Source organism: Suncus etruscus, chromosome 7 (genome assembly GCF_024139225.1).
Source record: "Suncus etruscus isolate mSunEtr1 chromosome 7, mSunEtr1.pri.cur, whole genome shotgun sequence".
NCBI lineage: Eukaryota > Metazoa > Chordata > Mammalia > Eulipotyphla > Soricidae > Suncus > Suncus etruscus.
This window is the reverse complement of record NC_064854.1, coordinates 121,320,920-121,342,901: the sequence shown is the minus strand read 5'-3', so window position 1 is coordinate 121,342,901 and position 21,982 is coordinate 121,320,920. Positions and strand designations below refer to the sequence as shown.

The 21,982-nt window shown below is 47.0% G+C and overlaps 1 protein-coding gene across 1 annotated transcript; it reads left to right on the top strand.

Moving 5' to 3' along the window:
- Positions 1–1,840: 1,840 nt before the first annotated feature.
- NME6 (NME/NM23 nucleoside diphosphate kinase 6) lies at positions 1,841–18,599 on the top strand. The gene is given in 5 exon segments (XM_049777453.1): positions 1,841–1,927; positions 10,249–10,341; positions 14,973–15,075; positions 16,700–16,826; positions 18,227–18,599. Coding segments are annotated over 4 exon segments (558 nt in total). The 5' UTR covers positions 1,841–1,927; positions 10,249–10,251; the 3' UTR covers positions 18,465–18,599.
- Positions 18,600–21,982: the final 3,383 nt, after the last annotated feature.

Sequence of the window (21,982 nt, the reverse complement as noted above, 5' to 3'; positions counted from 1 at the left end):
TGGTAGGGTGTTTGCCTTGCATACTGCCAACCAGGAACAGACCCGGGCTCAATCCCGAGCCTGCCAGGAGTAATCCCTAAGGGCCCCTGAATGTGGCAAAAAAATAAATAAATAAATAAATAAATTCGTTGTAAAGTGATGTTTAGTATGATATATTTATTCTTAATGGCAAGTGGCAGGTTGGTGCCAAAGCAGATAAGACCTGTCAAGAAACTTATACGGGGGCTGGAGAGCTAGTTCAAGGGGTAGGGCACTTGCCTGTGCATGACTGACGGGGTTCAATCCACAGCACTCCCATGGTTCCTTACACACTTCAGAAGTGATCCCTGAGCACAGACCCAGGAATAAGTCCTGAGATAAAAAGTAAAAGGAGGGGGCCGGAGCAGTGGCACAAGCTGTAAGGCATCTGACTTGCCCACTCTAGCCTAGCACAGACCTCGGTTTGATCCCCTGGTGTCCCATATGGTCCCCCAAGCCAGGAGTGATTTCTGAGTACATAGCCAGGAGTAACCCCTGAGCGTCACAGGATGTGGCCCAAAAACCAAAGAAAAAAGAAAAGAAAAAAGGAGAATAATATAGGCAATCCAAAAGCATATAAACTAAAAATAATATGAATTGAAGAGTTTGCACAAACACACATGAAGAAAAAGATTCACTCTGAGCTCAGTAAAATGATTATCTATTGAGTAAGGAGAAAAAGAATGAATAAATGATGGCTCTCTCCTTAGAATCTTTTATCAAAGCAAAATTGAAGCTCCATTTTCTTTTTTTTGGGGGGGTGGTTTGTTTTTGGGTTACACCTGGCGGCACTCAGGGATTACTTCTGGCTCTGTGCTCAGAAATCGTTCCTGGCAGGCACGGGGATGCCAGGATTCGAACCACCATCTGTCCTGGATCAGCTGCATGCAAGGCAAATACCCTACTGCTATGCTACCTCTCCGGCCCCTAGAAGCTCTACTTCTAATAAAATTACAAAGAAAGTTAAAAGAGCAAAAGGGGCAGAGAGCCAGTACAACAAATAGGGTGCTTGCCAGCACCCTATATGGTCCCCTGAGCCCCACCAGGCCTGATCCCTGAATACAGAACCAGGAGGAGTAAGCCCTGAGCACAATTGATTTGATAACCAATCATGTCCATTTCACTGTCACATGCTCCTTTTTATTTTGACAAGTGTTCGAGTAACTATTTTTCATTCTATGCAGGATAGTACTTCTTTGTTAGAAGTACTTCTGGATTGGCCCTTGTCCTACCTGTTCTCCACCCTAAGGGCTGGTCTTTCGCTTCCCAATAAAGATCTCTGGTCTCAGCCTAATATACATCATGGAAAGTTGTCCTAATTCCAGCACTTAGGTTGTTCTGAGCTAGACCCAAGGCCAAAAACCAAAATGTGAATTTTTCCCCCAGTGTGATTTTGTGAGCAAACAAGAATTCTCACACCCCTCTTGCTCTCTTTTAGTCTCTCTCCCCACTTATTCTTTAAGGAACAGTTCTCATGCTCTGTGTGTTTGCAGGGGGGGGAATGGGTCCTCTGAGTATACTCCTGGGGCTATTCAGACCCCAAGTCTCCCCCTTCGTCTTGGAAAATGATTTGGGCCATGCATGCATGAGATCCATCCATTTGGAGCCAGACTAACACCGGTAGGCCCATCATCTCAGTGCTGCGCTGGATCCGCCGGTCCGCCAGGGGGCGCTCAACCCTCGCTCGCCGCCCGCCTGCCGCAAGCACAGCTCCCGCTTCCGCCCTCCCATCCGCGGGGCCACGCCCACTCCCGCGGCTCACGGCAAGGACCCCCACGCCGCCAGCGGGGCTGCCCGTTCGAGTGCCTGAAAGACCCCCGCTGAAGTCTCACGGGCTGGCTAACGGAGCGCCTGGAAGGGCCTGGTGAATCTGGACCTAAGCTGCTAGACTCCTAGTCCAGCATCTGGGGTGAGCTCTAAGCCTCGAGTACAAGGCTGCAGGCTTGCAGAAAGAGGGGCAGAGGTGGGCTAGGGGCCATATTAAATGCTGAGGCTGTAAGCTGGGGGGCTAGAGGATGGAGCTTCTGTTTGGGGGGTAGGCCACACCTGCGGTGCTCAGGGATTACTCCTGGCTCTGCACTCAAAAGTGGCTCCTGGCAGGACATATGTGCTATCGCTCTGGCCCCAGAGACGGAGCTTAGGGGCTGCTGGTCTCCCCCCAAGAAAAGACCCTCCCAGGGAGAGAGGAAAGGAGACTTAGACCTAGAAATGTTTTTAGGCCAAGTTTGGAACTTGTAATTTCTTATTGGAATGACTTTTGATTTTACATGTACAGCAAGTGTCAGCATTTGTAAATCAGAGCCAACCATAAATTAGATGGCTTTAGGAAAGGAACCACCACCTCCCCTGGAGAGCCCCTGTTTGGCCTTGGATTAGCTAGATATAGTTCATTCATTAGTTCCACTAGTGCTAGGCACTCAGCATAAGTACTGAGGTTATACTGGGGAGCAGAATACATCCCTATTTTTATGAAACTGACCTCAGAGGAAAGAGGGCATAACAAGAAAACAGGCGAGGAAAATAACCCAAATGCCCCCAAACAGTTGAGTGGATAAACTGGTGCATCTCTGCAATGGAATACGATGCAGCTGTTAGGAAAAATAAAACTTATACATGGATAGACATGAAGAGTATTATGCTGAGTAAAGTAGTCAAAGGGAGAGGGACAGTCATAGAATGATTCCACTCATCTACGGGCTATTTTTTTAAAAAACACACACACCATAGTAGGTGAATAGTACCCAAAGACAATAGAAATAATGAGTGGGAAATGCAGTTAAGACCAATGACAATGGGCCCGGAGAGATAGCACAGCGGCGTTTGCCTTGCAAGCAGCCGATCCAGGACCAAAGGTGGTTGGTTCGAATCCTGGTGTCCCATATGGTCCCCCGTGCCTGCCAGGAGCTATTTCTGAGCAGACAGCCAGGAGTAACCCCTGAGCACCGCCGGGTGTGGCCCAAAAACCAAAAACCAAAAAAAAAAAAAAGACCAATGACAACAGTAGTTAGACATGATCACTCTGGGCAAAAATTGGGAATTAGGGCCCGGAGAGATAGCACAGCGGCGTTTGCCTTGCAAGCGGCCGATCCAGGACCAAAGGTGGTTGGTTCGAATCCCGGTGTCCCATATGGTCCCCCGTGCCTGCCAGGAGCTATTTCTGAGCAGACAGCCAGGAGTAACCCCTGAGCACCGCCGGGTGTGACCCAAAAACCAAAAAAAAAAAAAAAAAAAAAAAAAAATTGGGAATTAAAAGGAAAAGTGATATGCATGGAAATCTTTCAATGACAATATTCTCTTATCATATATATGGGGGGGGTTATGGGCCACACGGAATGGCACTCAGGAGTTGCTCCTGGCTCTGCACTCAGAAATTGTTCCTGGCAAGCTCAGGGGAACATATGGGAGGCCTGGGACCTAACCCAGTTATGCTGCTTGCAAGTCAAATGTCCTACCCATTGTGCTATTGCTCCAGCCCCTCAATAACAATATCTAAGCCACTGTGCCTAAAAGGAAAAAGAGAGATAGAAAAGTATCTATCAGGGGCCGGAGAGATAGCATGGAGGTAAGGCGTTTGCCTTTCATGCAGGAGGTCATCGGTTCGAATCCCGGCGCCCCATATGGTCCCCTGTGCCTGCCAGGAGCAATTTCTGAGCCTGGAGCCAGGAATAACCCCTGAGCACTGCCAGGTGTGACCCAAAAACCAAAAAAAAAAAAAAAAAAGGAAAGTATCTATCATAGGGCAGGTTAGGGTGAGGGTGGGACAACTGGAGGGTAACTGGGGAAATTGATGGTGAGAGATAAGCACTGGTGAATAGATAGGTGTTGGAACATTGTTGACTGAAATTCAGCTAACTCTTTTTTTTTTTTTTTTTTTTTGGTTTTTGGGCCACACCCTGTGGGGCTCAGGGGTTACTCCTGGCTGTCTGCTCAGAAATAGCTCCTGGCAGGCACAGGGGACTATATGGGACACCGGGATTTGAACCAACCACCTTTGGTCCTGGATTGGCTGCTTGCAAGGCAAATGCCACTGTGCTATCTCTCCAGGCCCAATTTGACTAACTTTTAACTACATATATCTTATGGTGGTTTTATTTAAAAAAAAAAAAAAAAAAAAAAGGAAAGAAAGAAAAGAAAATAGGCAAGGAGCCAGTAGAAGTGTAATGGGAAATGAGCTAAGGTATGGTGGATTTTAAGAGGTAAGCAGAATGAATACACTCTTGACTGCAAAAACTTCTCAGCCAAAGGCTCTCTGGCCAGCTGTAAGGGGGCCAGAGCATTAGTATGATATACACTTACCTTACACACAGCCAACCAAGTTCTATCTCCAGCATCCCAGGTGCCACCCCTTCAGCACCACCAGGAGAAATTTCTGAGTGCACAGCCAGGAATAACCCCTGGGCATTGTCCAGTATGACCAAAATTCCAAAAAGAATTAAAAAGGAGGGCTGGTGGGCCCGGAGAGATAGCACAGCAGCGTTTGCCTTGCAAGCAGCCGATACAGGACCAAAGGTGGTTGGTTCGAATCCCGGTGTCCCATGTGGTCCCCCGTGCCTGCCAGGAGCTATTTCTGAGCAGACAGCCAGGAGTAACCCCTGAGCACTGCCAGGTGTGACCCAAAAAACAAAAAAAAAAAAAAAAAAGGAGGGCTGGAGAGATAGCACAGCTGTAAGGTAAGGCGTTTTGCCTTGCACGCAGCCAATCCAGGACAAATAGTGGTTTGGAATCCCAGCATCCCATATGGTCCCCCGTGCCTGCCAGGAGCAATTTCTGAGCATGGAGCCAGGAGTAACCCCTGAGCACTGCCAGGTGTGACCCAAAAACCACACACAAAAAAAAAAAAAGGAAAAGAAAGTGTCAGCTTTTACACCCAGAGGCTGAAATAAAAGTAAATAAGTAAATTAAGGATAATTAAAAAAAAAGTAAATTAAGGACTATGAAGTTTCAGAGGCAGCTTGAGAGAGAGTAGGCATGAGAAATAATAAGACCTGGTAGGCCACTTAAAGGATTTGGAGGTTTTCACAAAAACAGGTTACAGATGAAAAGGCTAAGGAGAAGAATGATATTATTAAATGTATTTTTTTGGTTTTGGTTTTTCGGGCCACACCCGTTTGATGCTCAGGGGTTACTCCTGGCTAAGTGCTCAGAAATTGCCCCTGGCTTGGGGGCGCCATATCCACGGCGGGGGATCGAACCACGGTCCTTCCTTGGCTCGCTTCCAAGGCAGACACCTTACCTCTAGCGCCACCTCGCTGGCCCCATTCAATGTATTTTTAGTTCACTGTGACACAGGATGCAAAGCAGATTGTAGAGCATGGCATGAGTAGAAACTGAAGATTGGAACAAGTATATAACAAGTAGGGCACTTCCATTTCCCACAACCTGGTTCAATCCCTGACACCATGTATGTTGTTCCAGCCCCACCAGTAGTGATCCCTTAGCTCAGAGCCATAAGTAAGCTCAGTTGCAAACCAGGCAGGGTGTAGCCCCAAAACAGACCCCCCCACAAAGAAAAAGAGTAGAAGGTGAGAGACCATTGAGGAGACTATGCAGAAGTCCAGGGGCAGAAGATAATGTGGATTTTTTTTTCCTTTCCTGGATTTTTGGGCCACACCCAGCTGAGCTCAGTGATCACGGGCAGGTCCTCATACAATGCTAGTGCCTTCCCTACCCATGTCCTATCTCTCCCACCCATAATGACTTGAACTCTAGAGGGAAAGAATTGTATGGATTTGAGATATGCTGGGTATGTAAAAATGCCAGGACTTGATAACATATAAATGGAAGGTGAAGGAGGGAAGATGTCAAGGAATGCTTCTCTTTAGACTTATGACAAAGACACAACTTACATTGCTTACTCACTTCCTGTGAAAAGGAGGGACTGGCTGGCTGATCTTATCCCAGTGTGTCTAGGTTTAGCGTAGTTTGGAGTTGGAGCAAGCAGCCAGCTAGAAGACACAAGCAGAAGAAACCTTAGCATCATTTCTTCACTTACATCTGATCCTAACACCACCTTTAACATGATTTGGGCTTCATTTCATGTTAAAAAATATCAGAGTGAGGCTGGAGCAATACAGTAGGGCATTTGCCGTGTGTGCAGCCAACCCCAGATGAACCTAGTTCGATTCCCAGCATCTCATATGGTCCCCCAAGCCTGCCAGGTGCAATTTCTGAGCACAGAACCAGGAGTAACCCCTGAGCACTGTTGGATGTGACCCAAAAACAAAAACAAACAAACAAAAAGATATTAGAGTTTTGTCCTGACGATATTCATAGAAACCTTCTGAATTTATTGGCAAATTGGGGGCTTATACCAGATAAAAGACCTGATCTTGGGGCCAGAGAGATAGCATGGAGGTAAGGCATTTGCCTTTCATGCAGGAGGTCATCCATTCGAATCCTGGCGTCCCATTTGGTCCCCCGTGCCTGCCAGGAGTAATTTCTGAGCCTGGAGCCAGGAATGACCCCTGAGCACTGCCAGGTGTGACCCAAAAACCACCATAAAAAAAGGCCTGATCTTAGATTAAATCACATCTGCAGAGATAATCAACTTCTCAACGTAATAGAATCTCATAGTTGGTAGGGACTCATTTCTCTTAGCTCAGTTTATAAAATGCTTGCGTATTTATTGAATCATGTCCACCATTACTTATTGAACTTTCATGCCTATCTCAACACTAGAAATATAAAGATGAATATAATTATAATTGATCAAACAGCTCTGTGCAGGGCACTGTTTTAGCTTCTTCAGATACAAAATAATTGCAACCAAGAGTTTCCTGTCTAAAAATTGATTTCTGCAGGGAAGATGTAGACCTCGATATAAGATTAGATAATAAATGTTGGAACTTGGGCCGGGCGGTGGCGCTGAAGGTAAGGTGCCTGCCTTGCCTGCGCTAGCCTAGGATGGACCGCGGTTCGATCCCCCGGCGTCCCATATGGTCCCCCAAGAAGCCAGGAGCAACTTCTGAGCGCATAGCCAGGAGTAACCCCTGAGCGTCACAGAGTGTGGCCCAAAAACCAAAAAAATAAAATAAAATAAAATAAATGTTGGAACTTAGGGGCCGAAGTGGTGGTGCCAAAGGTAAGGCAGATACCTATCTTGCAAGCGCCAGCCTAGGATAGACCACGGATTGATCCCCCGGAGTCCCATATGGTCCCCCCAAGCCAGGAGCGATTTCTGAGTGCATAGCCAGGAGTAACCCCTGAGCATCACCGAGTGTGGCCCAAAAAACAAACAAACAGAAAAAGAAATGTTTGAACTTGGAGAAAAGAAAAAAAGAAAGAAGAAATTTTGGAGCTTGGGACCAGAGCTATGTAGCACAGTAGGTAGATAGTACAATGGGTAGGGCCTTTGTCTTGTATATGGCTGACCATGGTTCTATCCCCAGCCTCCCATATGGTCCCCAAGCCTGCCGGGAGCGATTTCTAAGCACAGAGACAGTAGTAACCCAAGTGCCACCAGGTGGGGCCAAAAACCCAAAAAATAAAGAGTTGTATTGAAGCATAATACAGTATGTAGAGTCTTGCCTTGCAGGTGGTTTACCCAGGTTTGATCCCCAGTACTCCAGAGGGTACCCCAAGCCCTGAGTATAGAGCAAGAAGTGAGCATTTGTTGTGACCCCAAAATAAAATGCTGGGGGGGTGGGCGGAGAGATAGCATGGAGGTAAGACGTTTGCCATGCATGCAGAAGGACAGTGATTTGAATCCCGGCATCCCATTGGTCCCCCCGAGCCTGCCAGGAGTGATTTCTGATCATAGAGCCAAGAGCAACCCATGAGCGCTGCCGGGTCTGACCCAAAAAAAAAAAAAAAAAAAAAAACCAATAAAAAGAAATGCTGGGGCCAGAGTGATAGCACAGTGAGTAAGATTCTGGATCCAATCCTCCCCACTCCATATGGTCCCCCAAGCACTGACAAGAGGGATCCCTGAGCACAGAGCCAGAAGTAAGCCTTGAACTCTGCCAGATGTGGCTCAAAACAAGCAAACTAAATAAATAAATACTGTGTATCCCGCTCACTTTGGGTGACCTGCACCTCTCAATTCTTGTTCACACAATTTTCCAGGATTATTTAGGGGATGAGGCAGAGGGGGTCAATGTTATTTTGATGTTGGGTCACACCCAGCATTGTTCTGGGGCTACTCCCTGCTCTTTGCTTGGGACTGCCCCCAGCCCTGCTTGGAGGAATGTATAGTGCCAGAAATTGAACCTGAACCTTTGCGTGCACACTTTTAGCCCTTTGAGTTGTCCCTCTGATCCCTCAGTCTTCCAGTTTTCAAACTTAATGGTTAAGTGCTAAGGAATAAGAGGAACCGAAAGAAGAAAGATACTGTACCATTGTGGCCAAGCTGTTTCAGAGTTTAAGTTTTATTTTTGGTTTTTGTTTTGTTTGTTTTGTTTTTTTGGTTTTTGGTTTTTGGGCCACACCCGGCGGTGCTCAGGGGTTACTCCTGGCTGTCTGCTCAGAAATAGCTCCTGGCAGGCACGGGGGACCATATGGGACACCGGGATTCGAACCAACCTCCTTAGGTCCTGGATCGGCTGCTTGCAAGGCAAACACCGCTGTGCTATCTCTCCAGGCCCAGAGTTTAAGTTTTAAATGCTCTATAGAATATAAAGGAAATTGGGGCCAGAACAATAGTACAGCAGGGAAGGTACTTGCCTTGCATGTGGCTGACAGGTTTTGGTTTTTGTTTGGTTTTGGTTTTGTTTTTGGGGCCACACCAAGTGGTGCTCAGGGGTTATTCCTGGCTGTGTGCTCAGAAATTGCTCCTGGCAGGCTCAGGGGTCGGTGGAGACCTTATGGGATGCCAAGGATCGAACCAGGTTTGTCCTTGGGTCAATCATGTGCAAGGTAAATGCCCTACTGCTGTGCTATAACTGACAGGTTTTGATTCCTGGAACCACATAAGTTCTCCATCACCAGGCACTAGGGCACAGAACCAGGAGTAAGTCCTAAATACTGCCAGGTGTGGGGAAAAAAAAAAAGAATATAAAGGAAATTTGGGGAGGGGGATATTGGTGGAGCTAGTATTTCAACTTGAATTGCTCTTTTTTTTTTTTTTTTTTTTTTTTTTTGGTTTTTGGGCCACACCCGGCGGTGCTCAGGGGTTACTCCTGGCTGTCTGCTCAGAAATAGCTCCTGGCAGGCACGGGGGACCATATGGGACACCGGGATTCGAACCAACCACCTTTGGTCCTGGATCGACTGCTTGCAAGGCAAACGCCGCTGTGCTATGTCTCCGGGCCCTTGAATTGCTCTTGAATTGATAATTCCACTATAAGCTTATAGTTGCACAAACTAGAGAATAAAAATACTCCAGAGAACAACTTGCACCACTACTCGCTTCCCTCAATTTCATAAGCACCTAGATACAATAACATAGGGACTGGATCACATGCTTTGTGTTATGGGACCACCAATACTGCACGCTCCACCTAACACCACTAGGAGTGTCTCACCTAGCGAGGAGTAGCCCCTGAGTATTACCAGGCATGACCAAAAATAATAATAACAATAATAATGTGGACCAGAGAGATCATGCTGGGGTTATTTTTAGCATGCAGCCAACCCCACTTAGATCATCATCAACAAATATCCAAATATTGCCCCTTAAGCACCTTAGGATTAGCTCCTGAGCACCACCGGATGTGTACCAACCCCCTCCCCAACTAATATTAATGTGCAGGCTTATGATGTAACTGTCCTGTGCTTATGAGTGTTAGAAGAGCAAGGGTGGGGCCAGAGAGAAGACATGGAGGTAAGGCATTTGCCTAGTATGCTGAAGGACAGGATGGTGGTTCGAAAATCCCGGCATCCCATATGGTCCCCTGTGCCTGCCAGGGGCGATTTCTGAGCCTAGAGCCAGGAGTAACCCCTGAGCACTGCCGGGTATGACCCAAAAACCAAAAAAAAAAAATAGAAGAGCAAGGGTGTTAGGGCCGGAGAGATAGCACAGCGGTAGGGCGTTTGCCTTGCACTAGGCCAACCCTGGAGGGACCCGGGTTCAATTCCCAGCATCCCATATGGTCCCCTCAAGCCTGCCAGGAGCAATTTCTGAGTGCAGAGCCAGGAGTAGCCCCTGAGCGCCGCTGGGTGTGACCCAAAAACCAAAAAAAAAAAAAAAAAGCAGGGATGGCTTTTGAAGCTGCAGAGTTGTAGAGTTGCAGAGCTGGGAGGGTGGAGCTACAGCCCAGTGGCCTCTAATCCTAATCAGCTCTCTGATGGCAGGAGATGACCTCAGTCCTGAGAAGCCCTCAGGCTCTCCAGCTCACTTTGGCCCTCATCAAGCCCGATGCTGTCGCTCACCCGCTCATCCTGGAGGTAAGCATGAATCCTGTGCCTCTCCCATAGGCATTGCTTCTTTTCAGGAACCACACTTTGCTTCTCTTGCAGCCATTTTAAAGACTTGTGAAGACTGACTGTATCAGAGATGTGTTACATGCTGTGGCGGGAAAGAAGACATGGACTCTTACCCTAGCCTGGAAACCTCCTAAGAGAATTGGAATGAGGGGCCAGAGTGATAGCACAGTGGTAGGGCATTTGCCTTGCACACAGAATACCCAAAACATAGCCAGGTGTGATCCCCAGCATCCCATATGGTCTCCCGAGCCTGCCAGGAGTGACTTCTGAACACAGAGCCAGGAGTAACCCCTGAGCACTAACCAGTGTGGCCCAAAGACAAACAAACAAAAAAGGATTGAAATGATACAAATATAAGAAAGGGTCCAATACAATAGAAAGAAGCAAACTTCAAAACAGTGTGTCTGGGCCCGGAGAGATAGCACAGCGGCGTTTGCCTTGCAAGCAGCCGATCCAGGACCAAAGGTGGTTGGTTCGAATCCCGGTGTCCCATATGGTCCCCCGTGCCTGCCAGGAGCTATTTCTGAGCAGACAGCCAGGAGTAACCCCTGAGCACCGCCAGGTGTGGCCCAAAAACCAAAAAAAAAAACAACAAAAAAAAACAGTGTGTCTATTAGTTTTCTCTTGTAGATAATAAACTATCACAAATGTAATGTCTTTATTTTAAAAAGATTGCTTAAGTAGCTCACAATTCTAGAAGTTAGAGAGCTAGTGAGCTTCCTTGGGTTCTTTCCTTAGGGTCTCACCAGGCCAAAGTTGAGGTACTAGCTGATTGGTCCACATCTGGAGGGCCCAGGGACGAAAACAAAGACTGCAGGAGAAAGAGTTGGGTGGCAATTTTTTTTTGTTTTGTTTTGTTTTTATTTTTTTTTGTTTTTAGTTTTTGGGTCACACCCGGTGGTGCTCAGGGGTCACTCCTGGCCGTCTGCTCAGAAATAGCTCCTGGCAGGCACGGAGGACCATATGGGACACCGGGGATTCGAACCAACCACCTTTGGTCTTGATCGGCTGCTTGCAAGGCAAACGCCGCTGTGCTATCTCTCCGGGCCCCGGGTGGCAATTTTTAACTAAAGTTTGTGCTACTGCAAAACAAACAAACTTTTAAAGTCATTTAGGCTGTTGCCAGAATTTGCTTTCTGTGCTGATTCTTTTTTTTTTTTTTTTTTAATTATTTGCTTTTTTTGGCCACACCCTGTCACGCTCAGGGCTTATTCCTAGCTATGCACTCAGAAATTGCTCCTGTCTTGAGGACCATATGGGATGCTGGGGGATCGAACCACAGTTCGTCCTGGGTTAGCATGTGCAAGGCAAATGCCCTACTGCTTGCACCACCGACTGTGGTGCTTATTCTTGTGGGACTGAAGTCCTTGTTCTGTGTGGCCTTTAGGCCACACTGCTTTCGCAAGAACATTTACATTCCTTCTTACACATTGCTATCTTTTTGGTTTGGTTTTGGGCCATACCCAATCATATTCAGAGCTTCTCCTGGCTAGACACTCAAGAATTACTCCTGGCAGTGCTTAGAGGACTGTATGGTATGCTGAGGATTGAACCCAGGTTGACGCAGGGGTCTCAAACTCAATTTACCTGGAGGCTGCAGGAGGCAAAGTCGGGGTGATCCTTGAGTGCAAAGTCAGTAGTAAGCCTTGAACATTGGGGATGTGTGACCCAAACAACTAAAACAAAACAAAATAAAAAAAAAGATTCCTCTAAGGCTGGGCCACAAAATATTGTACGGAGGACCGCAAACGGCCCGCAGGCCGCGAGTTTGAGACCACTGATTAGTGCAAGGCAAGTGCCCTATCGCTCCCAGCCCCTGCTATCCATCTTTAAGCAATAGATGCACCAGATGCTTCTCATACTTCAAATCCCTCCTAATTTCTCCTATAGCTCCCAGCCAGATAAAATCAGCCTGGTTTGGATTTTTTCAGTCTGTGCTTGAGGGTTACTCCCAACAGGTCTTGCACATGGTCAACATGGGTTGATTCCCCTAGACCCCATAGAGTCCACCAAGCACCACTGAGTGTGGCCAACAGAGTAAAAAACCTTTTAAGAAGAGCCCATGTGACTAATCAGGGCAATCTGAAGAGTGTCCCTTTTATTTAAAGCAAGGTCAATTGATTAGTCAGGTTAATCACACCTGCAAGATCTTTATGCTATAGAACATAACAATCATACTGTTTCGATTTTACAGTTCTGGAGATTAGAATTAGGGCTTTTTCGAATAATGCCTGCCCTGGCTTGACAAATACTGGCTGAACAGCACTGTTAAATAAACCCACTGAGAACAGAGGGATAGAGCAACTCTCAGTGGTCCTGGGGACGGGCCATCGATGCCCGTCCTAGTGCCACACAAAGTACAGACCCCATGGCAAAAGGGAAAACCCCTGCCTCCAAACTCTGGGTCTTTCCCACTGAGTTTACCAATAGGTACTCTACTTTACCTAGGGTGCAGCAGTGAGTGTTCCATGGTAGGTTTAGGGCCTGACCCGGCCTGTGGTTGTAACAAGACCGGATTCTGGACCCACCTTAGGCCTGGTTCTAAGTGGGTTTGAAACTGGTGCCATCAGCCCCAACCCAACTGGACCACTCCCAAGTACCAACACTCATCTATTACTAAAAAATATAAGAGGAACTGGAGAGATAGCATGGAGGTAAGGCATTTGCCTTACATGCAGAAGGTTGGTGGTTCGAATCCTGGCACTTCTGAGCATAGAGCCAGAAGTAACCCCTGAGGTGTGACAAAAAAAAAAAAAAAAGAATGCAAGTATCAAGAGCACCTATATTTATTTATTTATTTATTTATTTATTTATTTATTTATTTATTTTGCTTTTGGGGCCACACCTGGTAATGCCCAGAGGTTACTCCTAGCTATGGGCTCAGAAATCGCTCCTGGCTTGAGGGACCATATGGGACTCCTGGAGATCGAACCTTGGTCCGTCCTATGTTAGTGTGTACAAGGCAGATGCCTAACCACTTGTGCCACCGCTCCGGTCCCATAAAGTATTTAATATTCAAAATAAATATAAAGTCAACCCACTGAAGTGCAGAGGAGGACCAAAGTTTTAGGAATAGTGGCCCGCAGTGTGGGAAGCCAGCATACCTCAAGGAAGATGCTGCTTCAGGTAATGTACAATATAGGTTCAGGTGTTCCACAAAAGGAACACAAAAGGACACAGAACAGTACAGTCTTATTAACTAGGCTGAATGTTCTTCATTCCATAAAGAAAAGAAGCCACAGGGAGCCCAGGGTTAGCTCCAAGTACTGGTCTTGCAGGCATGAGGCTGAAAATTACATCCCTGGTGAATTCCACATGCACCCCAACATTCTGCAAAGCACACTGCAAACACAACAGCCAAGCGTGGTCATTGTGAAAAAGACAAGGGAAGGTAGATATAAAAATATTGGAACCACTCAAATGCTTCTGAGTAGAGTGAGATGCATAACTGGGTGGTTTTAAGTTTGGCTTTTTGCTTGTTTGTTTTTGTTTGGGGGCCATACCAGTGATGCTCAGGGGTTACTCCTGGCTCTGCACTCAGAAATCTATCCTGGCTTGGGGGACCATATGGGACACCAGGAAATCTAACTGCAATTCATCCTTGGTCAACACATGTGAGGCAAACACCCTACCACTGTGCCACCACTCCGGCCCCTAGGTTTGTCTTTTTTTATTTGGTTTTGTTTCTTTTTTTTTTTTTTTTTTTTTTTTGGTTTTTGGTTTTTGGGTTTTGGGCCACACCCGGCGGTGCTCAGGGGTTACTCCTGGCTATCTGCTCAGAAATAGCTCCTGGCAGGCACGGGGGACCATATGGGACACCGGGATTCGAACCAACCACCTTTGGTCCTGGATCGGCTGCTTGCAAGGCAAACGCCGCTGTGCTATCTCTCCGGGCCCGTGGTTTTGTTTCTTAAGACACAAAAGTGATGCCCAGGACGTGCTCCTGATGCTCAGGGGTTACTCCCAGTGGGACATGAGAAACTACATGTGATGCTAAGACTCAAACCCAGGTTTGCCACATGCAAAGCATGCAACCTTCTTACAGTCCGATTTATTTCTCAGGTCCTACTGTAGGTGTTTATAATCTGTCAACACTGTCATGGTTTGGAGATAAAGAAACTCAAGGCTAGATTGCTAGCCAGGAAAGTGAATCCTTTGGACTAAAGTTGAGAGGGGTTATAGGAATGGCACTTCCACTTCTGCTCGAATCCCACACTGTTGACTGTGTAACTGGAGGTCTTTACCTCATCACTTTTCTTCTGTTGGCCCATCAACAGAATAGACCCTAAAGTTGTGAGCTCCTAGGAGACCTTTTCTTTTTCTTTATTTTTGGTTTTTGGGCCACACTCGTCGGTGCTCAGGAGTTACTCCTGGCTCTATGCTCAGAAATCACTCCTGGCAGGCTCAAGGGACCATATGGGATGCTGGGGATCAAGCCCAGGTCTATCCGGGTCTGCCACGTGCAGGGCAAACGCCCTACCGATGTGCTATCACTCCAGCCCCAGGAGACCTCATTTTCATCATTCTGGATCTCCTACTCACTAAAATGGTCCTGTTGGCTGATATTTATCTCTTGGATGTTGTTTATCCAGGCTATTCATCAGCAGATTCTGAGCAACAAGTTTCTTATTGTCCGAATGAGAGAACTTCTGTGGAGAAAAGAAGACTGCCAGAGGTTTTACCAGGAGCATGAAGGTAGGGTTAACAGTCCTCTGAAAAGAGACTCCCAGCAGGGTAGCCAGGGAGATTTTATCTGACACCAGGACAGACTTTCCTACATGCCATCTGAAACTGCAGCCAGTCTTCTCAGATCTGTGATTTATACACAGACTTTTTATGATTATCAGACTTTAATTCCATTTACTTTATGGTCCAATCAGAAATATAATATTTGAACCAGACCGAAAGCACAGTGAGTAGAGAGCATTTGCCTAGCACACGGCCGACCCAGGTTCGATCCCCGGCATCTCATATGGTCTCTGAGCCTGCCAGGAGCAATTTCTGAGTGCAGACCCATGAGTAATCCCTGAGCACCATTCGGTGTGGCCCCCCCAAAAAAAAGAAATGTAATGTTTATCCTCATGCATCATTAAAAAATGATACATTACTTAGTATTTACTCGGTCATCTGTTGTCCCAGTGCATAGGATTTCATTTACTTCTCCCAGTAGCTCTATGAGGCAGTTGTTGCTATGTCCCAATGTATAGATCAAATCATTTACCTAAAACTCTACTGGTTCCAAGTGACAGAGCAACTGTCACTTGCAATTCAGAAAGCTCCTGTGGATGTCCCTGTCTTGACGAAGGTCTTCTATCTTTGCAGGGCGTTTTTTCTATCAGCGGCTGGTAGAATTCATGGCCAGGTACTTTTTTTCTTTTCTTTATTTTTTTTTGGGGGGGGATGCCACACTCAGCAGTTTTCAGGGTTTACTCTTAGCTCTGTGCTCAGAGATCACTCATGACAGGGCTCAGGGAACCATATGAGATGCTAGAGTTCAAACCTGGGTCAACTGTATACAAAACAAGCCCTCTACCCCATTGTACTAAGTCTCTGGCCCCATGGCTCGGTATCTCTCCTGCTCCCGACATTAATTATATTTGCTGCTTTAAATTGGGAGCAGTGAGGCCGGAGAGCTACCCAGCGGTAGGGCATTTGCCTTGCACGTGGCCAACCTAGGACAGATGGTTGTTTGATTCCCGGAATTCCATGTGGTACCCTGAGCCTGCCAGGAGCAATTTCTGAGCGAAGAGCCAAGCAATCCCTGACTGCCACCAGATATGACCCAAAAACCAAATAATAATAATAATAATAATAATAATAATAATAATAAAATTGGGATCAGTGTCTAAAGTATAAAGAAACATGAGCTGGTGGAGCAATGCTGACTCCTTGTTGCATGGTAGTTTCTGATCCAGTGCTATATAAGAATATTTTTGAGGTGCTTTCCTCCGGGATCTCCTGTATCCAAACTCTGGGTGCATTATCTCATCTTTGCAATCCTGAAATTTCCCATGCCCTTCTTTAGGGGATGAATTGTTCTCTCTCTCTTCCCATTCCCCACCTCTCCCCTTCATTTGCCTTTACTTTTAGCGTGCTTTCTCTCTATATATCTCTCTCTTTCTCTCTCTCCATTCCCTCTCCTCCCCCTTCATTTTCCTCAGCAGTGGACCTCCATCCCCTTCTACTTGAAGCAGCTTTCCATGTGCTTAGAAGGCCAAGAAAGCCCTGCTGTCTAGTTTGCAGTGCTTTTTGTCCTGATCACAACACATACTCCTGAGACAGGCAGGCAGGCTCCTGACAGGTGCTCTTTTGTTCCCAGTGGGCCGATCCGAGCCTACATCCTTGCCCGTGAAGATGCCATCCAATTCTGGAGAAAGCTGATGGGACCCACCAGAGTTTTTCAAGCACGCTACGTGGCCCCAGATTCAATTCGTCGGGAAGTCTCGGCCTCACTGATATCCCGCAAACCACCACTCATGGCCTCTGGTGAGTTTTTTTCTTTGACAACAGTTGAGAATAAGGAAGGGAATGTGAACAGACTGTATGGTGAGGTTGAGAACAGGTGCCCCCCACTGAGTTCTGAGTTTTTCTTCCCAGTTTTCTGTCTGTTTTGTTTTGATGCTCAGGGCTTACACCTGGCTCTGCTCACGGATCACTCATGGTGGGCCTCGGGATCATAGGAGTGCCAGATATCAACTCTTTTCTTTTTTCTTTTTGGTTTTTGGGTCACACCCGTCAGTGCTCAGGGGTTACTCCTGGCTCTATGCTCAGAAATCGCTCCTGGCAGGCTCGGGGGACCATATGGGATGCAAGGATTCGAACCACCGTCCCTCTGCATGTAAGGCAAACACTTTACTGCTGTTCTATCTCTCCAACCCCCAGATTTCAACTCTTGAGTCAAGAGATAGCATAGTATTAGGGCATTTGCCTTGCATGCAGCTGACCTGGGATGGATCAGGTTCCATTTCCAGCATCCCCAGCCTGCCTGGAGTGATTTCTGAGCTCAGAGCAGGAGTAACCCCTGAATGCAGCTGGGTATGGCCCAAAAACAAACAAACAAACAAAAACAAATCTGAGTCAACTGCATGCAAGGCAAGCTATCCTACCCTCTCTGTACTGTCTTTCTGACCCTCATTTTTATTTGGGCCCCTTGTAGCCATCTCTCACCAGATAAAACTGCCTGGATTTCTTTTATATGCCTGGAGATTGAAGAAATAAAAAGTAGAGGGGCCAGAGAGATAGCATGGAAGGCAAGGCATTTTGCCTTTCATGCAGAAGGTCATCAGTTCAAATCCCGGCATCCCATATGGTCCCCTGTGCCTGCCAGGAGCAATTTCTGAGCATGGAGCCAGGAAGAACCCCTGAGCACTGCCTGGTGTGACCAAAAAAAAAAAAAAAAAAAAAAACACAAAAAGAGAAATAAGGGCCCGGAGAGATAGCACAGCGGCGTTTGCCTTGCAAGCAGCCGATCCAGGACCAAAAGGTGGTTGGTTCGAATCCCGGTGTCCCATATGGTCCCCCGTGCCTGCCAGGAGCTATTTCTGAGCAGACAGCCAGGAGTAGTAACCCCTGAGCACTGCCGGGTGTGGCCCAAACCAAAAAAAAAAAAAAAAAGAGAAATAAAAGTAGAGGCACCGGAAAGATAGCACAGCGGTAGGGCATTTTTTATTTGCCTTGCACGTAGCCAATCCAAGACAGATGGTGGTTTGAATCCTGGCATCCCATATGGTCCCTGTGCCTGCCAGGAGCGATTTCTGATCGCAGAGTCAGGAATAACCCCTGAATGCTACTGGATGTGACCCAAAAAAAAAAAAAAAAAAAGAAGTAGAAAGCTGGTTTCCTAAAGCTCATTATGATCTTCATGCCTTCCTCCTGCACTCTATGAAAGCCCTTTCTCTGTCTTACATCTCTTACAGACTCTGTGGTTTCAGCCAGTAGAGAGATTGCAGCCTTTTTCCCTGACTTCAGTGAACAGCGCTGGTATGAGGAGGAGGAGCCCCAGTTTCGCTGTGGCCCCATCCGCTACAGCCCAGAGGGAGGCATTCACCTTGCAGCCACCACAGGAGCCCCCAGGGACAGCATGATGCAGACTTCTCAGTCTGTAAAGTCCGGCGATGATACCAGTCTGTTCTTGTGGAAAGATCTCTGATCTAGAACATTCTCTTAAGGAAGACCAGGGGAACCTCAGAGGACATTTTGGCATCTCTGCTGGACACTGCTGCCAGCCCTGGATATCTACCTCCTCACATGAAAACTTCTCTCACTTCTAACTCTCTACCTCTTCTCCAGAACTATCCCTGGTGGACTCAGAAAAATCAAAAGATCACCTTTTAGGAGGAGAACTGTTCCTCTCCTTTTTTAGGGAGGAATTTGCCTAAGGAGACTGTCTAAAAAAAAAAAAAATGCAGTGATTCTGTGTAAGCAATATTTGGCCTGCCTTTCTCAGTAAAAAATTAGGGTTCTGGGCCCGGAGAGATAGCACAGCGGCGTTTGCCTTGCAAGCAGCCGATCCTGGACCAAAGGTGGTTGGTTCGAATCCCGGTGTCCCATATGGTCCCCCGTGCCTGCCAGGAGCTATTTCTGAGCAGACAGCCAGGAGTAACCCCTGAGCACCGCCAGGTATGGCCCCAAAATAAAAAGTAAGTTTATTTGAGACTGAATAGCTGCCATGGCCCTGCACCCGCCATAATTCAAGAGTAAGCATTTTCTAGAACTTTGCTAACACAGACTCCCCAAAAAGTTGTGACCTAGACCTCACCTCCAAGATAGGCATATTTGGAAGGCCTCTTGCCCCTTCTTTCTGCAGATGGTAGAGTCCTCTAGTATCCTGCTCATTTCTTTTCTGGGCATTATCTACTCTGCAGTTGGATTCACTGTTTACCCATTTTATGGTAGAAATGTCAGGGTCTAACAGTACCCCTATCCGTTGGCTCTCAGTGGCTGCTAAAGCCCTTAAATAGACTTCCAGGTAAGCCATCCACAAGGGCACCGCTGCCAGTTGGCTATAGTCTTTGGGCACAGGATTCACTCGAATTGTCAGTCACTGACCTATGTGATTTGAAAGGCTTTTGAGAACTGATGGGCTCTCAGGGGATGGGCAGTCAGTCTGGGTTATTGTGTAGTTTCCTTAAGCACTTCTGCCTTGGAGCCAGAGAGCTAGTACAGTGGTAGGGTGTTTGCCCTGCACGCGGCCACCCAGGACAGAGAATAGTTTGATATTCCCAGCATCTCATTGGTCCCTGGAGCCTGCCAGGATCAATTTCTGAGTGCAAAACCAGGAGTAACTCCTGAGTGCCGCTGGGTGTGACCCAAAAACAAAATAAGAAAGCAAAAAAGCACTTCTGCCTAGGCCAGCTCTTTCATTGGTGTTAGGTGATCTCTTCATGCACAGACAACCTGCCCTCCAAACGACCTTCTTTCTTTCCTCACAATTTTTTTGTTTCTTTTTGTTTCTTGATCACACCTGGCAGCTCTCAGGGGTTACTCCTGGCTCTATGCTCAGAAATCGCTCCTGGCAAGCTCAGGGGACCATATGGGATGCCAGGATTCGAACCACCATCCTTCAGCATGCAAGGCAAACGCCTTACCTCCATACTATCCCTCCGGTCCCTTTCCTCACAATTTTGCTCTCACCAGTGACTAATTGGGTTGAGCATCTGGTGCACATTCATTTGTGAGATGTCTCACTGCCACTGTCTTAACCACAGCCTCTTCCCAAATGGCAGCATGGAGAAGTATTACTTAGACCTCAGGCATCTGTTTTCACAATAAGTTCAACAGAATCAGCCACCTAGCTCTAGGAATGTCCATCAAATAAAATAACATGTTAGTTTCTGGGCTCATGAAAGAACTGAATCGAAACAGCAGGGCTAGAAGGATAATAAGGTGAGTAGGGCATTTTCCTGGCTTGTGGTGTTTTTATCAGAAGTTATAAATTAGCTACACATATGGAAGGGTTTTTCATTGTTTTTAAAACTGGCGTTCATCAGGGGCCAGAGCAGTGGCACAAGTGGTAGGGCATTTGCCTTGCGTGAGCTAACCTAGAACGGACCAAGGTTTGATCCCCCATCGTCCCATATGGTCCCCCAAGCCAGGAACAATTTCTGAGCACAAGCCAAGAGTAACCCCTGAGCATCACCAAGTGTGGCCCCAAAACCAATAAAGTAAATAAATAAAACTTGCTTAAATCATTTAATTTTCCATGTATGAAAACTGTGTGATAGTTTCTAAAAGAAAAAAGGAAGAGGGCCCGGAGAGATAGCACAGCGGCGTTTGCCTCGTAAGCAGCCAATCCAGGAACAAAGGTGATTGGCTCGGATCCCGGTGTCCCATATGGTCCCCCGTGCCTGCCAGGAGCAATTTCTGAGCAGACAACCAGGAGGAACCCCTGAGCACCGCTGGGTGTGGCCCAAACCAAAAAAAGAAAAGAAAAAAAAAGGAAGAGAGAAAAGAATGTCTGCCGCAGAGACAAGTAGGGGGATGGCAGAAGGGAAACTAGGGACATTGGTGGCTGGAAGTATGCACTGGTGAATTGTATGACTGAAACTCAATCATGAACAACTTTGTGACTGTATCACAGTGATTCAATTAAATATTTTTTGTTTTTGTTTTTGGGCCTCACTTGGTGATGCTCAGGGGTTACTCCTGGCTCTGTGCTCAGAAATCGCTCCTGGCTTGGGGGACCATATGGGACACGGGTGGGGTGGGGGGGAACGACACACAGAACCGCAGTCTGTCCTAGGTCAACCACGTGCTAGGCAAATGCCCTACCGCTATGCCACTGCTCTGGCCCCTAAATAATTTATTTAAAAAAAAAAATACTGTGGGGCCCGGAGAGATAGCACAGTGGCGTTTGCCTTGCAAGTAGCCGATCCAGGACCAAAGGTGGTTGGTTCGAATCCCGGTGTCCCATATGGTCCCCCATGCCTGCCAGGAGCTATTTCTGAGCAGACAGCCAGGAGTAACCCCTGAGCACCGCCGGGTGTGGCCCAAAAACCAAAAAACAAACAAACAAAAAAAAATAATACTGTGGTGGCCACAGTGGAGTCTGGGTCCTTTACACAGAGATTCTGGTGTGAGTCTTCATGAGATGGTCAATGAATTCTTGATACAAGGACTTAGGAACACAGTCTCCTTCCACCGGTCAGAGTAAGATAGCTGTAGGTGAGCCGAAGGGTGGTGCAGCCCATGACTAAGGTGTAGCAGTCCTCAATATCAGGCATTACCAGCAGTTTCTTGGGCACTGGTGCTGAGACTCTATGCCAGGGCCTCTGGGTAGGGAAGGATGAGGCACCCCAACATCACAGTGTGGGGCAGTGTAGAGCTTATGAAGGAGCATATGTGGTTTTATTTCCAAGAACAAAAAGTTCTTCATTTTGTAAAAGACAGCAACTTTGTTTTGACAGCAAGGCATTCGGTTTCCTGAATCCACCACATTGTTTCAAGAAACTTTGGCAAAGAATCTTCTGAATTTTGGTTTTTGGGTCACATCCGGCAGTGCTCAGGAGTTACTCCTGGCTCTATGCTTAGAAATCGCTCCTGGTGGGCTCAGGGGACCATATGGGATGCCAGGATTCAAACCACCATCCTTCTGCGTCTAAGC